Below are 18,767 nucleotides of genomic sequence, written 5' to 3'. Positions count from 1 at the left end.
CCAGAGATTCGAACACTTGACCTATGGCTAACTAGAGCATGAACTTACCAAGCACACTACACTTTGTTGTCTTTTGTGTAATATAAAATATATCTAACCTACGAATAGTTTGTTGTCTTCTAGAAATACTTTTAAAAAAATTAGTCCAAATTTTCATTCATTTTTTAACATCAAATAATTATTTTATATACTTATTTTATTTTAAAAAATTAATTTTTAAGTAAGACAAATTTAATAGATAATACACATAAATTTTTGACCAATAATTAACAAAAAGGGAAAATATGCTTTTTTAATATTGTATGCAAAATTATAAAATCAAAATATAATCACTGTCACTAATAAATGGTTTAAAAAATCATTAATTTAAAGGTATAAAAATAATTAGTGAAAAAGAACTTGAAAATTTTAATTGTCTCAAACAAAAAATATAAAATTATACTTTAAGAACTATTAAATTATTTTAAGTAATGAACCACCGTCTGACCACCAGGTCACCAGTCCGACGATGACCCAGTACCTTGATCGGGTCGATGTTCGGGTCAGGTCTAATAACTATGCTCTTTTCAACTTGTTAGTTTTGTTTCTCTTCTAACATTATCCTTTTTTTAGTTTTTTCTCTCGATTCTTTTTCATTATTTCTCCAATTTTCTTTGAAAAAGATCAATTTATGATTCAAATTCTTATAAGATTTTATTTAAAAGTATATTGATTTGTAATTAAATTCTTCTATATTGGTTTATTTTTAGTTTAATAACTTTCTATTCAAATGTGGTATATATTCAATAGATGCCCAAATTTGAAGTCCCTTTAATTATTAAGCAGGAGAGCCAAAAAGAAGACTATTGAGGCTGATAAGCTCAAAGCGATCATCCACCGTTGGTGCAAATGTTGAAACTTACTCCTCTCGCGGATTTTGAATCTAGGTTATCAACTAAGAAGAAAAACCTTGAGGATTTTGAATCTAGGTTATCAACTAAGAAGAAAATCAAGGAAGCTCTAAAGGACAAAGATATCAGGATAATTGGGATATGTGGCATGCCTGGAGTTGGTAAGACAACAATGGCAATTGAAATAGTCAAGGAAGTCGAAGTCGAGAAATTATTTGAGGAGGTTGCATTTGCAGTTGTATCTAACAATCCAGACATAGACAAAATTCAAGATCAACTCTCTGAAGCGCTTGGTCTGAAATTTGAAGAAAATACAAATAAAGATGCGAGAGCTAGACAACTTCATGAAAGACTTCAAGGTAACAATGACAAGAGCATTCTTGTAGTATTAGACGATATGTGGAAAGAAAATGATTTGGGAACTATAGGAATTCCATTTCCAAATGGTCAAAAAGGGTTGAAAATTATGTTTACAACACGAATTGAAGAAACATGTAGCAAAATGGAAGCCCAAAGGAAATTTGAAATCGAAGTTTTGCCTGAAAAAGAAGGATGGCAACTTTTCAAGGATATGGAAGAAATTTCTGATGATGAAACTGCCGACGAAGTCCTAAGCATAGCCAAAAATATTGCGGATGAATGTGGAGGTCTACCTCTTTCCCTAGTGGTTATTGGCAAAGCACTGAAAAAACAAAAGTTCCCACATAAGTGGAGAGATGCACTTCAACAGCTACAAAAGTCTAGTGCTACCAATCTTGAAGGAATGGAGAATATCGTGTACCAAAGTATAAGATTGAGCTACGACTATTTGGGAAGTGAAGACCAGGACTTGCTTTTGCTCTGTTCTCTATTCGCCAAAGATGAAAGTATTCCAATTGAAAATTTGGTTAGATACGCGAGGGGGCTAGAGTTGTTTGCAAATACTGACACGCTCAACAAAACTAGAGATCGAGCATATTCAATTGCCGTTAATCTAAAAAGTTGTTATTTATTGCAACCTGGAGATGAGGAAGATGAGGTGAAATTGCACTGTGTTATCAGAGATTTTTGCCTACAGATGGCAACTAGAGACAAATGTGGATATCTGGTGAAACATGATGGTTTGAAAGAGTGGCCAGAACATGATATTGATGAATCGTGCAGTGCCATCTCAATTACATTTGATAAGCTGGATCAACTTCAGGATGGGTTGAAATATGAGAAGGTTAAGTTGTTAAGGGTGATATGTCACAATTTGGGAGAACGTAACAATTCCGAAGAATTTTTCAAAGATATGAAGGAACTTGGAGTTCTTGAATTGAAATCGATGAACATTCAAATTCCATCATCAATCCAATTGTTGACAGGTCTTCGTACTTTGTGCTTGATCGGCTGTAAAATACATTCTCAGTTGTCAATGATTGGGAGTCTAAAGAAGTTGGAAATTCTCTCTTTCTATCATTCTTATTTCTGTGACCATTTTCCCATTCAATTAGCAAATCTTAGCAACCTAAGGTCACTTGATTTGAGGTTTCGGGAATTATCCTATCCGCTTCTACCCGGTGTTTTGTCAGGTATGAAGAAACTGGAAGAGCTGTACTTGGGACGTTATATTCCAATAGAAGGTGAAGACAAAAGGAACATAATTGAAGAGTTAAGTTCATTGACTTCTCTTTGTACTTTCCAAATTTCGACACGTGATACTCAGATTTTGATGCAAATACTACAAGCATTGTGCCTCAAGAATCTGGAAAATTTTCAAATCATCAGCACTAAAAGACCACTACACAGTACTAAAGATTATCGTGTCACAAGGAGCTTGTTTCTCGAAGACGATATTGAGGCAAATATGCTTTTGCAACCCTTAATTAACTCGTTGATGAAGAGAACTTACTATCTTCATATTAAAGAAGCCAAGATATCCAAGAATCTTGTGAGTGAGATAGATGGACATGGTTTCATTAACTTGAAGACATTGAAACTATCATGTGGGTGATTTCAAGTATCTTATTAATGCTACCAACTCTATTCCAAGTGACACCTTCGGTAAATTGGAGTCTCTTGAATTGAAAGGTTTACCCAATTTGACCGAGATATGCAATGGAGTCTTGAAACCTCCATTGTTCTGTAACCTTGTGAGTGTTAAGGTGTATGTTTGTGATGCAATTAGAAACTTGTTTCAGGAGTCAGTTGCAAAATTCTTGGTAAATCTCCGAAGTCTAGATATAACAGAATGTCCAATGTTAGAGGAAGTTGTTTCAACAGAAGCACAAGAAAACGAAGATACCAAAACTTACAGAAGGCTCAAGTTTCCAAAATTGAAAGAAGTCAATTTTGAAAATTTGAGAAGATTTAAGAGCTTCACATCTAGCGGCGTTGTTAGTCAAACATTGTTCAACCAGGTATTCCACTTTCCTTTTATGTGCATCCAAGAGTCCTTATTGGTTAAAATTTGTGTTTGTATCAAATCCAAAGAATAAGAAAAATTTTGGAAATCCAGTTTACTGGAAAATGTGGTCCAAATGAACTAGATCATAAACATAGAGCAAAAATATAATCGGACACAATTCATTCATATAGCATAATGGATAAATTTTGGCTGACTACAACTAATTGAACTTCGCAGGTCAACTTTCCTAACATGGAGGAGTTAAATGTTTTTCACTTGGATTGTATAGTGAAGCTACTAGGCAAGGAAATGTCAATAACATCTCTGCATAAACTGACAACCATGAGTTTGTATGACTGTGTTGAATTGCTGACCATTGCAGAATCTGATTCAATTCAATTACTGCATAATCTTGAAAAAATTTATGTGGTGAGATGTAATGCACTCAAAGTATTGTTTGACTTTGAGGGTATAAAGGTTACTAATGATGCAGAAATTGATATGCTTGGTCGATTAACAACATTGTGGATGTTCTCACTTCCAGAATTGGTGAACATTACAAAGATGGTTCCAAAAGGAATTCGTGTCTTCCAACATTTGACAAAACTTATTGTTCTAAATTGTAAGAGCTTAAAATACTTATTTTCACCTTCAACAGCCAACTCTCTTGTGGCTCTGCAAGTTCTACATGTTTCAGATTGTAAATCAATTGAAGAAATTGTTGGAAAAGAAGAAAAACAAGAAGGCACTTCAGAGATTGAAATAGTTGGAAGAATGAATTTGTTTCCTATGTTGTGTGATCTACTACTCGTGAATCTTCCACGTATTCAAATGTATTGCTCTCAGAATTATGACCTTTCGCTCCCTTCAACGACAAGCTTGACCGTTCGACATTGCCCTATGATGAAAAAATTTAGTCCACTCTACTAAATGCATCAAAGCTTGGTAAATATAAAAGAGAATGTGTCATACTGCTTGACAATCCTGATTTGTTGGATGAGGCAGGTATGTATGTATTCTCAATTCCTAATTTTCATCTTGTAATCTAAAGTTATATTTTCTTTTACTTTATTTATTTATGTATGAGTAATTAAGTGAAATACCCTGTCTGCTAGTTAATTACGTTTGCCGTTCATCAAGTAGTACTAGTTTACCAAGAGTTTGTTCAACAATTTTACTTGGCAGGAAATTGACTGGATCAGTTGTTTTGTTGAGACTAGATGTGGCTCCAGAATAACCCAGGTTTCGTTCTTATCTCAGTTTCAAACTTTGTACAAATTAATATTTGGTTTGTGTTTGGATTCATAAATTATGTTTTAGAGGTATAGCTTTCTTTTCTTGATGTACGACTATGTTCTACCTGGAGGTGTAAAATGAATCTTTGAGAAAATTGCAGCTGACCAAACCTAATTTTTGTAAAATGAAAATTTTTAGTCCTCGAACCCATGATTCTGAAAAATGGTTTTTATCCAAATAATTATCAAAATTGCTCTACGGGATATAGGTGAAAAAAAATAATAGAATAAAAATGTAGGAAAATTGATGTGTTTTTCTCAGGTGAAAATGGTTAATAGAGTTTGGTCAATGTGTTCTTGACAGAAGCGCTGGTCAATTTTGCCTACAAATGTGGAGATCCAACATAGAGGATGTAATGAGAAGATATTAGAAAGAAAATGGTAATCTTTTTGCAACACCTGTCCTCTGTAAATAGTACCACAATCTTAAGCTTGTAGCGATGGGGCAAAGGAAAACAATCAAGATTACACAATCCTATTATGTGGGATACAATTCTCATGTTATATTTCTAGGAGAGTATCGAGGATATATCTTAATTTAACTTCATTTATGTCGAATGTCGCTTAATGAGTTCCTTTTCCAATCGAATCATATAAAATAATCTTTACCACTCGAACTATATGATTGAACATCATTAACTTATTAGTTATTAGTTAAAGAGAAATCTACACTAGCATGTTAGCTTATCAAGTAATTCATTATGCAGATTGAAGGTCTACAAAAGGATTCAAGATACGGAGCTTGAGTAGAGCATCACGCATACAAATATATGTATGATGCCCTCTGACAAATTCAGCTCATAGGAGGTTGGCTGGACTTTGTAAAGGCGTTGTCCTCTAAATTGTCGAAGCTGCATCTGCTGGTGTTGTAACATTTGTTGCTTATGAATTCAAATCTGATTGCTTAGAGGCGATTTTTAATTGAATTTCACCATTTGTTTTACCTTTTCGTCACTATTTAATTGAATTTCACCATTTGATCCGTCCAAGAACTCCATAATATGTTCTTTTTTTATTTTATATCATTCTTTGGCCTGTCTTAATAGGCCCCCATGTAGAGAAGGGGGGTCAGTGTCATATAACTTGATGAAGGTATTAATTATTCACAAGCCATTATTCGTGGGCTGTGTAGGTTTAGGTAAGACTGTAATTTCATATGTATTTGTATTTTTATCCACGTGTCATCATTTAGTTTCTAAACAAGTTTCAAATTTTAATAAACGACGAGAAGTTAAATATTACCACTCAAACACGTTGGCTTATACTTTTCGGGTATTATTTGATTTGATGGACTTAATTGGACTTGACATGACATGTGCAAGCATTTTGTAAGTCTCCTCTCTTTGATCTTGTTAAAATCTAACACTGCTACTGTTCAGAGGTCTTAAATCGAGTTGTATTGATCAATTGTCAGGTGTCCCTTGTCAAGCCATATTGGGCCTTTTTTTCTTTCTTTCCTCCTTTTTTTTTTTTTTTGAAGTTTATAATAGTTTTTTATCATGTAGTTACAAAAATGTGTGTCGTGCAAGTTTTGAATTATGCTCCCATGTTGAGTGACACTTTGACACCATTAGTACAGCTCATCGTATTTGTATGTCAACTCACGTGAAAATGATTGAAGCAAGTTAAAATGTGACCAGTAGGCCAAATTTGTATACATTGCTAACAATAATAGTGTCCAACAAAAAGAAGACCAAACACCACGCACAACATTTCTTGTTTCTAGAATATCTATCTCTTGTACTAAAGACCATACTAGGAAATTGAACTTGACTACGAATGCTATGGTCATAGTTGATGGTTGTTCGTTTTACAAAGTGAAGGATCCTTTGAACCTGGTAAACAAAATGTTGAAGTGCTCAGCTATTTTGGGGATATGCATAGGGTCATCAGCCTTCCCCTGATGTTGGAGGACAACCTGGCATAGCTTCGACCCATTTAAGGTTCCAGGAAGAGCAGGCCTTTCCTCGTATCCACCCGACTTCGGTGACGTTCCTCAGTTTTGGCAAAGGCTCGTTATACTTCTCTACCACAAAATAAACTGGAGATCAGCATATGACTGGCTTGATATAATATAAAGCTTTCAAATTTACCAAGAAGTCAATCAAAGTATAATAAGAGTGGTAATTGGCTAAGCTTATAAGACCCAAATATGTCTTGACAACAATGTGTTGGAAAAGAGATGTACATTGAGTTTTATATATATTTTCACACATTCTATAGATAATAAATATTTCATAGGCAACTTTCGAACAATAAAACTAAGACAAATAAATTTGCCTCTTCTTCATTAGCTTTTGCTATGAGATTGAAAAGTCAAAATGAGTTTTTGAGATTCAATAATAGCTTTTAAACCCGTTGTGATAATTTTATCAAAATATTTCTTCTAATTAAAAGAGTTTTTAGAATAAACTGGTTCAATGTGACTTTCTCTTAAACCACTTTTGAAATATGAAGTTTAAAAAAAAAAAATGTTCCAAACAAAATTAAGACATTTTCCTCCAAAACCTCTTCTACATGAGGCAAAATCATCAGCAAAAGTCATGATGAACGGATTCTAAGACTAATAAAAATAACTAAATATTCATCTTTCAGGTTAAATTTGTAGAAATTATGGTTTCATGATAACCTAAAGCTCCATTCAACTGTCTCCAGTGTGGTTGAATTCAACATCTCTAAGAGAATTGACTTCCAAAATTTGTTCGTCTCCCCAAATCCCCAGTGCCCCAAGTTAAAGAATGAAGAGAAATAAGGGATGTTAAACATCTCCAAGCACCCTTTGGTATAGAGAGAATGAATAAAAGCCGCCCCCCGGGGCAAAGCTCAACTGGTTGATCAATCAACATTTGTCTTGCTTCTAGCGGCAGGGTGGAGGTTCGAATTTTGGTGGGAACCTGCGGCCAGATTTATTTGGTATGGAGTAATCACTTTGGAGGAAGATCTCTTGTGCGCAGAAGTGTACAGGCGATGGGAGGAACTTGTAATCCAGTTGAAGCATAACTCGTGATTTACCCCCTCCAAGGTTCTAGGGGCAAAGATCTTGGGGGTCCAGAATTTAGTTTAGTGTAAATTGGGATACCTGGATATCAAAAAAAAAAAAAGAATGAATAAAAGCCAAACCGTGCATGCAATAAACCCACATGCCAACAAACAGTACGTTTTATGAAAGCCTCCAGATGGTCAGTAAATCCAACGGCACAGGAGATGACACTAAACACTTAGCAACATCCCAGGCAATTAGCCCACTAACAAAAGTGTGATTGCAAGCACGCCTTTCAGCCAATTTTGCAAACTGAATACTGGAAACACGATTTGCCTCAAATCAATTTCAATTTCAACAGTCAACAGTCAATGGTCAATCCAGTCAACAGTCCTCCATCATTCTGGTTAAACAGAGTCAACATTATAACTTATTCCAACAGTTGATAATTCCTTTTTTCTTGGATGCGCGAAAAAAGAGATAAAAGAAAGGAACAGCTTCAATTGTACTGACTTGGTTTCATGATAGTGAAAAGTTCTGCTGGCAATTCCTATCTCTTGAAATCTTAAAGAATATTGTAAAGTTTCTAGTTTATAATATTTGTTTGCTTTCTGTCAAATTAGATGCAACATTACTCCTTAGCTTTTGATCTTGTAGTGCTAACGGAGAGAAAAGAATAAAGTGCAGGAAGAAAAATACGAAAGTGATAATAATTAGTGGGCATAAAGCAACATTTTAGAGCTAAATAATTTGGTGCAGAAAGAAATCCAATAATTTAATTACAAGTTTTCCACAGTGCCAAATTTTACGGTATAAAACTAAGTTTCATTCTCTTCATTACCATTTATCAACATAAAACATAAGATCTCTGTCTCTACACTTATTCATGAGATAGCCTTCTTATGCGGCAGATATATAATTAAAATAATACCAAGTTTCATTATCTATTTTATTTCTTCAGTTATTATACATATTTCGGGAAGCTTGTTTTATTGAAATATGGAATGTGGCGTCCTCGGATCACAAGGTAGGTACTTCCAATGGTTTTTCTTAATTACATTTTCAATCACGCTACATGTATATTCTCCTTTACATTAAGTTTGACAAATTTTCACATGGCATTCATCAAAGTGATTGATTTCTACAATACTCTATCACATCACTGTCCAGATTTTGACGCATAAGAAGGTAACCAAAAATGTACATATAGTTTAATTCTTACATTTATTCAATCTTTCTCCCCTTTATATAAAGGTTGAATCCCAATTTTGAAGGTTCCCACCGTCCCGTCCTTAGAGTTTTGTGAAGGAGGTAAATCGTATATGCCCCCCACTTTCTCCCCTTTATATATTTACTCTTTGTAGTGACTATAGTTTAATTTTTCCAGTATTGTCCATTAGAGTGACTGCAGTAGGTCGGCATCCTCGGATAATAAGGTAGGCATTCCCCACGTGTTTTTGTGCCTCATCAACATAAACAGAAGGCTAATTTAGACTTACTAAGTATTGAGAAAGATATAGACATTTAATTATTGATTTATGATACTATAACTAATTTAGCTTTCCATGATGCACAAAAGACTCCAGCTTGTCAACAAATCTGTTGAAAGGTTTCGAAACAAGATTGTTAATTAGAGGATCGAATCTTCCTAATTATAAATTTCCTTGGGAAGTAAAGGATAGAATAGTGTTTTTTTTTTTTTTTTTTTTTTTTTTTTTTTTTTTTTTTTTTTTTTTTTTTTTTTTTTTTTTTTTTTTTTTTTTTTTTTTTGTTTTTTTTTTTTTTTTTTTTTTTTTTGGTATGATTATTAGTTTTTCATTTTTATTTTTATTTATTTATTTATTTTTTTTTGGAAATCTTTGATATAGATTTTTTAAAATTCAATTTTTCTACACTATTTTTGAACCACAAATTTTTACAAAAGATACAACAACATTTAAATCAGAAATTATTTTCCTTCTCACCCATAGACAATAAATCTACCCAAAAGAACAAAAAGATAAGAAAGTAATATTAAGTACTAAAAAATTCATTAATCCGAAAACACAATCTAAATATGAATGAAAAGTATAAATATAACAGAAACATGCATACTATAACTACTTAAATGCAAACTTTTTAGTTTAATTTTTTTGTTTTAGTAAATTAATTTTTTTATCGGAAATGAATATAAAAATTGACTCTAGTTATAATTGTTGGAATTTGGTTTAAAGATTGAAAATTTTGATTGAATATAAACATGAAAAGTGACTTTGTATCAACTTTGACCAAAAATTCAGACTTAATAGTCAAATTATAAAAACTAGTCAAGTAGTTCGTCGCAATATATTTGGAATCTCAAAAATAAATTCCGGATGAATGAAAAATTGTAGTCCACAATTGGGAAGAAAAAGAAGGAGAACAAGATTAAAAATCATATAGCACCACCGCTTGAACGGAAGGCTAGCGCCAAGAGAGCGATAGGTAGGCAAAGAGTTTCTATTTAAAATATGTCACTGGACTCGAGCAAGAGGTCAACGAAAGGCTAGAGATAGCAGTAGATGCATCCCTTTTTGAAGGTTGTTGAGTTTTAAGGCGTGTTTTTTCTCCCACAACCTCTCATCTTCTATAAATAGGCTTTTGGATGTCCATTATGCATCTAATATTTGCATTGAGTATTACATCAAAATCTCTTGCAAAAACTTTCCAAAAATCATTTCATAATTTTTTTCTTGTAGAGAGAAAATTTTGTTCGAATTCGCTATTGCTTGTTATTTGAAGTGCATCTATTACAAGCTGTATCCATTGAATCTTGGGAGATAATGCCATAATCCATGAGCACCGTTGCGGGGCAATTTTGTTTTAAGAAAAAAGTGTTAATCACTTGTCTTGGATTTCTTTTCCTTACTTTCTTTTTATTCTCCTTATTTCTTTTTGTTTCTATTTTACAAAAAGTTTAATTACACTCCTGCGAATTAAACTTAACCATTACTTTGTCCATTAACAAACAACCATTTCCATACACATCTTGCCAATAATCTTAAGACAAAATTCTTTTATGTTCGTTTTGTTCAAAAACAAACAACTTCTTTTCAACTTTGGAATAAGCCTTCACGCAATCTTTCTTACCATACTATCAAATTCATAAAAAACTGTCGATTATAGTCCACTCATTTCATTTAAGACGCGAAACTGGAATCCTTTTCATTTTACTTCCTCCTAATCATTTTATTCTTTATGTGTTCATTATGTGCGTTGAACTTCTACTTGTGTAACAGAAATGAATACCGACGAGACTACTTCGATTCAAACAACGAATGTTACGAACCATGTGCTTCACAATTGGCTATAACAATATCAAACTCTCATATCCCACATAGGAAAAAATCGAAAAGGTTTGGAGGTATTGACTTCAAAAGATAGCAGCAAAAGATGTTGTTCTACCTTACTACTTTGAATTTGGCAAAGTTCTTAAAAGAGACCACTCCTGCGGTACAAGAGGGAAAATAATCGTGAGTCGATTATTACATTGGATGCATGGAAGCACTCGAATTTCCTTTGCAAAAACTACAACCTAAATGGATTGGACAATACACTTTATAGTGTATAATTCGAAGGACTCGACAAAAGATTTTGGGATTAATTGGAGAAGAAGTACAAAATTGAGGATGTTGGAACAAAGAAGTTTATTGTCTACAATTTTTTGTACTACAACATGGTAGATTCTAAGATCGTGATAAGTACAGTACTTCAAGTTGTACTTCATGACATACAAGCAGAGAAGATTGACTGAATTATTTCAAATTACAGCCATAATTGAGAAATTCCCTTCTTTGTGGAGAGATTTCAATAACTACTTCAAGCACAAACACAAAGCGATGAACTTAAAAGAGTTGATAGTCTATTTGAGGATAGAAGAAGATATTTGAAAAACCGAAAGAATGTATATTGTTCAATTTGGAGCAAACTTTATTGAATCTGGTCCAAAAAAAGCTAACAAGAAGCGTGAAATCTTTGGTAATGCACCAAAAAGAGACAACTCCAAGAATACCAAAAAGTTTAAAGGCAACTGTTACAATTTTAGAAAAGTTGGATATCGTTCAAATGAATGTCAAAAGTTGAATAAAATTGCATAAGCAAATGTGGTTAAAAGAGACACCCTATCTAAAAGGGTTCAAGAGATAAGTCTGTCTACTGTTCTTTCTAAATGCAACATGGTTGGTAATCCAAGAGATTGGTGGGCCGACACTGGTGTTACCTGCCATATTTGTGCAGATAAGATCATGTTCTCAAACTATTAATTGAAAGGAAAAAAATTGTTTATAGGGAATTCTATAAGTTTGAAGATTGAAGGACTTCGAAAGATCACATTGAAAATGACTTCCGAGAAAGAAAAAGTCCTTAATAATGTCCTCCATGTGCCAAACATTTGCAAAAACCTGATTTTAAGGTCTTTACTTAGCAATAACGGCTTTAAAATTGTATCTGTATCAATAACTTTGTACTTACCAAAAATAATATGCATGTTGGTAAGTGTTATCTTAGTGAATGAATGTTACAAATTAACGTCGTAATAATTATACCAAAAAGCATTATGAATTAAGATTCTGATTTAGTTTATATGCTTAAGTTGTTTTGTTTATGGCATAGTCATTCAGGACACATTAACTACAAATCTGTGCGCAAACTTATGAATCAAAATCTAATTCCGACGCTTAAGATTGATACTAATCATAAGTGTAAAGTATGTGTTGAAGGAATGTTGGTCAAAAAACCTTTTCACTCGGTTCACAAGATCACAACACTATTAGAATTAATACATAGCGATATATATGATTTGAAATTGGTTCAAACTAAAGCAGGTAAGAAATACTTTATAACTTTCAATGATGATTGTACAAAGTATTGTTATATCTTTCTACTATGAAGTAAATATGAAGCCTTAGATGTATTCAAACATTATAAGTCTAAAGTTGATAATCAGCTTGATAAAATTATAAAGAATATTTGTGATGATAGAGGTGGATAATATGGGGCACCAATTGAAGAATATTATTCCGAGTACGGAATCATTCATCAGACAACACACATTACTCACCTCAATAGAAAAGTGCTTCTAAACGCAAAAATCAAACTCTTAAAGAGATAATGAACACAATGTTGTTAAGTATGGGTCTGTAGCAGAACTTGTAGGAAGGCTATTCTTTTGACAAATAGTATTCTTAACGAGATACTTCTTAAGAAAATGGAAGAAACTCCATATAAATTATGAAAATGTCATCCTTCATCCTACTAACACTTGACAGTGTGAGGGTGTTTGGCTAAACTTAAAGTGCCTAAGCCTAAACAAGTGAAAATCGATCCTAAGATGATTGGCTGCATATTAATTGGATACGCCAATAATAGTAATGCATAACGTTTTCTTGTACATAAATTTGGAATTTTAAATGTACGTAAAGGAACCATAATTGAATTGAGAAATGCATCATTCTTCGAAAATGTTTTTCAATTTAAAGATAACGAAAATCCAGGTTCAAATAAAAGAACTTATGAAACTACAAGTGACACTTCAAATGAGAAAGAATCAAGGCGTAGTAAAATGGCTACAACGTCTAGTTTGTTTGCCCAAATTATATAACCTACATGATAGATAATGATCAAAAGACTTTTGATGAAGCAATATCTATATTGAAAGCACCGCATTGAAAAGAAGCTATCAATAGTGAGATAGATTATATAATGCAACATCATACTTGGGAGTTGATTGATTTGCCTCTAGAAATAAGCATTTAGGGAATAAATGGATTTTCAAAAAGTAACTAAAATCGAATGGATCTATTGAAGAAAATAAGGCTAGAGTGTTTACTAAGGGATATAGAGAAAAGGTAGGACTTCACATCTTTGATACTTACTCACCCGTGATTAGAATCACTTCGATAAGGTTATTAATTACAATTAAGGTAGTATACAATCTTGAGATTCACCAAATGAATATAAAAAGGACATTCCTACATGGTGAGTTAGAAGATGAGAAATACATGGAGCATCCCAAAGGTTTCGTCTTTCCTAATCATAAACAATAGTTTTGTAAACTCATCAAATCCTTGTATTGATTGAAACAAGCTCCCTAAACAATGGCGTCAAAATTTTGACAAAACAATATTGTGGAATGGATCTAGGATAAACGAGTGTGACAAGTGGGTACGCATAAAACAAACACCAAAGCTTCTGTGATTGTATGTCCATATATAGAAGACATGTTAATAATGGGCAATAGTTACGAAATATTAATAAACACCAAGAAAATGTCAATGAAACTTTTTGATATGTAAGTCTTGAGTGTTGCTGAAGTGATATTATGGATTAAGATCTCTAAAACATTGAAAAGAATTGTACTTTCTCAAATTCATTATTTTGAGAGTGTACTCAAAAGGTATAATGAACTTGAGGGAAGTCCTACGAAAACTCCTATTGACATAAGTTTACACTTAGTGAAAAGTACGGGCAAAAAGTGTGTCACAACTAAAGATTCACGTGTTATAGGCAGTCTAATGTATATTACAAATTGCACTTGATCAGATACAGCATTTTCTATGAATAAACTTAGTAGATTCACAAGTAATCCAAGCCATGATCATTAGAAGGCTTTGACATGGACTCTTAGGTATTTAAAGAATTCATCAACCTATGGATTACATTTCACAAAATATCTCGTGATATTGGAATGATATTGTGATGTGAATTGGCTATTCAACATGAAGGATTCTAAATCTACTAGCGGCGGTGTATTTATCATTGGGGGAGCTACTGCGTCATGAAAAATCGACAGTAAACATGTATAGCTCAATTAACTACAGAATCAGAGTTTATTTCTTTGGACAAGGTTGGAAAACAAGTGGAATAACTTCAAACTTCTTCAAAGATATTCAATGTTGGCCTAAGCCAATACCTACAATAGGTATACATTTTGATAGTCAATCGATTGTTGGGAGGATATAAAGCAGCACGTATAATGGTAAGTCTAGAGATATACATCATATAAATGATACCATTAAACAACTAATCTCAAATGATATTATTTTATATATTATGTGAAATCAAAGGACAACATCATGGATCAACTTATGAAAGGCCTATCAAGAGATCAAGTAAGTTACCTATCGACAGAATTGATCTATCAAGAGATCAAGTATGTTGCCTAACAAAAGGAATGTAATTAAAGCCTACTACGTAAGAGTCTTTGTAATGGTAGTCTTATCTTGATGACTGAAGATCCCAATATCTTGGTTTAAGGGGATGAATAATTTATGAAGATTCAATGAAATGCTTAAGGAAATATTTTCTAACTTATTCCTAAAATAATTATAGTGCTTTATGCATAATGTTAAAGATTAAGATATGCTTTTAATGATTCCTATATCTTGTCTAATTCAAGTAGAGTAGGACAGAATACTTTTAATAGAAGGTCACATATATAAATGTGAAGTGGGGCCACTTCAACGAAAATTGTTTGAGGCTGAAATTTTTTAAACACTTGTGAAACCTAAGAGTGGTTCAGGGCCAAAATGAATCAAATCATAAGAACCATAAATGATTTAGAGAAGACATCTGAGTGAAAACTATTGTTTTGATTTACACCAATGACCGAATGGTTCGAGGTATTACGTTCACTAATTAGCCAAGTAAACCTAATAGCATTTCATTAAGAAAGGTTCAAAGCCGAAAGCTTCTTTACCTGATGCAATCTCTCTCTCTCTCTCTCTCTCTCTCTCTCTCTCTCTCTCTCTCTCTCTCTCTGTGTGTGTCTCAGTACAATGTAACATATTTTAACACAGCATGAACATTTTTAAATTTTCATTCATCTGGGGGATTGTTAAAATTTGGTTTAAAGATTGAAAATTTTGATTAAGTATAAACTTGAAATGTGACTTTGTGCCAATTTTGACCAAATATTCGAACTTGATCCCATAGTCAAATTATAGAAAACTAACTTGTTCCATTGAGTAGATTGTCGTCGTATATTTAGAATCTCAAAAACCAATTCCAGATGAATGAGAAATTACGGTCCAAAGTTGGAAGGAAAAACGAGGTGGAAAAAAAAAAGAAAAAATCATATAGCACTACCATTCAAGAGGCAGGCTAGCAACAAGCGAGCAGTGAAGCTATCGCTCAAGTGATAGGCTAGCGGCAAGCGGACAAAAAGTTTCTACCAAAAATTTGTCACTGACGCTCGAGCGAGAGGCTAGCAATAAGCTAGGACAGTAAGGGGTGCATTTCTTCTTAAAGGTTGCTAAGTTTTTTGGTGTGTTTCTTCGCCCACATCCTCTTCTCTTCTATAAATAGGACTTTTTGGATGTCCATTATACATCCAATATCATTGTCACTGAGCATTACATCAAAATCTCTTGTAAAAACTATCCAAAAAGTCATTTCATAATTGTTATCTCGTAGAGAAAAAAAAATTTAAGTTCGCCGTTGCTTGCAGTTTGAAGTGCTTCTACCACAAGTTGTATTCATTGTATCTTGGAAGACAAGTGATATAATCGGTTAGCACCATTGTGAGGCAATTTTGTCAAAAGGAAAAGTGTTAATCACTTGCCTTAGATTTCTTTTCATTCTACATAATGCTTTTCGTTTCTATTTTACATAGAGTTCAATTATGCTCCTAATAATTAAACTCAAACATTAGTTTGTCAATTGACAAACTACCTTTTCCCTACACTTCTAGCCAGCAATAATAATAAATTAATGAATGTCGAAAAAATTATATACATTTCAGTTACTTCTAATCTCTATAATGTGAGCTTTTCAAATTATTTTTTTTCAAATTTTTTTTTTCTATTTGAATTCATGTTTTAAGAGGAAATGAATGTTGATTAAACCCAAAAAAGTAACACGATAGTTGTAATACAGCATTGGGGTGTCATTCCACTGGGAGATGGAAAAATCAGTCAAAGAATCCAAAAAAGTTGATTGTCCTCTTGAAATGTGTAGGAGAATTCAATGTTAACGTAATGATATTAAGATTAATGTCTTGAGATGGCGAAGCGTCGGAATTCCCTCAATTGGATTTGGGTCAATCACATATATTATTTATTTTTATAACTCAATTAGAGAATTTTCACCACAACTCTCTAATCGGAAGATTTAACTATAAAGATCAATTTAATTCACAATTATAATCCTAGAGTCTAGAGTTATAACACATTCGCACATTTTTATTGGAACAAGATCAAAGATCAACCGTATACATCAAGCATAAAGCAGTAGTCAATCAGCCAATAAAGTTATATTAAAATTAAAATTCAACAATTACTTCAATTATTCAATAGAAAAAGCATTACTAGATCTATAAAGGATTTGATAAATTTTAAACCAATCTCAACAATAAGTAATTAAAATTGAAACTCAACAAATAGTTTAATTTAACAATGAAAAAAGTATGACTGAATCCATGAAAAATCTTGTAAATGTTAAACCCTTTTCAATGTAAAATCATAAGAATGAAAATCTAAAGACTAGAATTGTTTAACAATGACAAACCGGAATACATGAAATAATGGATGTGAAAATCACCAAATTCAAAGAGTTCCTTCCCAGCTTCACCACGATTTTAGTTCTTTATGCAGTTTCTTGAGCACTAAGATGAGAGAAAAGTATATGGGGACGTCGTCTTTTGTTCTAGGGTGAATTAGGGCTTAAAAACCTTGTCTTGAATTGTTACCATAAGTGGTTGAACGAAATAAGGAAATTAAAAAATTCGCGTCAAGATTGTACTATGCGGTCGCAAGGTACAATCCCATGCGATCGCATAGTTCACCAAAAAAATGGCCCTGTGATTCTCTGAAAATAACCATGCGGCCGCATACATTTTAAACTATGTGACCGCATAGTTATAATGTTTTCCCGCCAGACAGCTTTCAGTATTTTGGCCGTAACTTGCTCTTCTGATATCCGGTTGAGGTGATTCAAAGTGAATAGAAAAGCTAACAAAAAAAGCTACAATTTGACTAGAAATAGCTCTTTCCCAATTCGAAATTTTACTACGTCAAAAATGGGTCACAATCTCTAACTGAAAAATCTAGAACTTTCTTGTGCAGTTGAAAATCGATTTGTGAAAATGTTGATCCCTAACATTGTCAAATGATCATTCATCACCCGTCTCATCTTTGAATTATTTGTAACTTGGTCCCTGAACTTTTACTTGCTTCCATTTTGATCATTTTTGCTCTTCTCCCGAATTCCACTGTATCCATCCATTTGTAACCTGAATCAAAATATAAGGGTACTTAGTACATTTAGACGTCAATATATCATAATAATGCAAATATAAATGTATGAATTACTTAGCAATTTGTGATATTATCAAATGTAAAAGTTAATTATTGTTAGAATAATAATTGGAAAAAGGTAAAAATATAGAAACTTAATGCAAGAATTAAAATAAATTATGAAGAATGAATAAGGATATTATTGACCAAAAAACAAAAATTATAGAGATGAAACGGGAAATCAAATGTGTCTCATCTATAGTTTTATAGGCAGTATTGAAATGGATGTAGATTTAATCACATTGATGTATATATACATTTTAATATATTTGCATTTGTTTAGATTTGCTTTGCAATTACCATTTGTTTCGCCTTCTTTCATCACAAAAGTAGGTTTTTTAATATGGAAGATGACTATTTCACTTTTGGGGTTGAAGTGAAAAATATCCTCTATCTCCACTTTTTGAGTTTCTGCCCCCTCTCCCACTATATTTGATATTATCGGAAATTGAGGTTTCATGTTAACCTAATAACGGAGCAAGTCAATCCCTTATAAGTCTACTATATTTAATCGTTTCGAGACTTTGTTCTCATTTTTTTCAATACTCTCTCTTTGAACGACACGACACAGATGATAGAATCTCAATATGACCCGCATTACCCGACAGGAATAGTAAATGGGACGAGTATGGAGAACATAGTCCGTGCCTCAAATTTCTCATTCATATCGAATCTTTTTATTTTATTTTCATATTTTTCGTATTTGAAAAATAATAAAAATATAGATAAATGGGGATCTTTAAAGTCTCGCCTCGCCTTGTTGTCATACTTACGGAGCTAAGTACCTATTGATTCCTACTGATAAGATCACCAAAATGCACCAAGAACACAAAGCAAAAAAAAAATAATAATAATAATAAGAGGATGTATTCAATATAAACTTTTTAACACTCTATAAAATTCAATCAAAATTTTAAAGTTCTT

The 18,767-nt window shown here is 32.7% G+C and overlaps 1 protein-coding gene across 2 annotated transcripts; it reads left to right on the top strand.

The window, feature by feature from the left end:
• The first annotated feature begins 833 nt into the window (after positions 1–833).
• On the top strand, positions 834–5,578 carry LOC111367466 (disease resistance protein At4g27190-like). 2 transcript variants are annotated; one of them, XM_022988367.1, is made up of 5 exons: positions 834–3,271; positions 3,496–4,263; positions 4,444–4,500; positions 4,858–4,934; positions 5,261–5,578. In XM_022988367.1, the coding sequence occupies exon 1, from the start codon at positions 889–891 to the stop codon at positions 2,863–2,865; it is 1,977 nt and encodes a 658-aa protein (XP_022844135.1). In that variant the 5' UTR covers positions 834–888; the 3' UTR covers positions 2,866–3,271; positions 3,496–4,263; positions 4,444–4,500; positions 4,858–4,934; positions 5,261–5,578. The 2 variants fall into 2 exon arrangements, with proteins under 2 accessions (XP_022844135.1, XP_022844127.1); XM_022988359.1 differs by having other exon boundaries at positions 4,444–4,934.
• The last annotated feature ends 13,189 nt before the right edge of the window (positions 5,579–18,767 follow it).

This window comes from Olea europaea, chromosome 2 (genome assembly GCF_002742605.1).
Source record: "Olea europaea var. sylvestris chromosome 2, O_europaea_v1, whole genome shotgun sequence".
NCBI classification, from domain to species: domain Eukaryota; kingdom Viridiplantae; phylum Streptophyta; class Magnoliopsida; order Lamiales; family Oleaceae; genus Olea; species Olea europaea.
Note: the sequence above shows the minus strand (reverse complement) of the source record. Positions and strands in the feature narration are given on the sequence as shown.

Bases quoted from the DNA above. Each gene is read 5' to 3' on its own strand.
- LOC111367466 (XM_022988367.1), top strand. From the start codon at position 889: ATGTTGAAACTTACTCCTCTCGCGGATTTTGAATCTAGGTTATCAACT.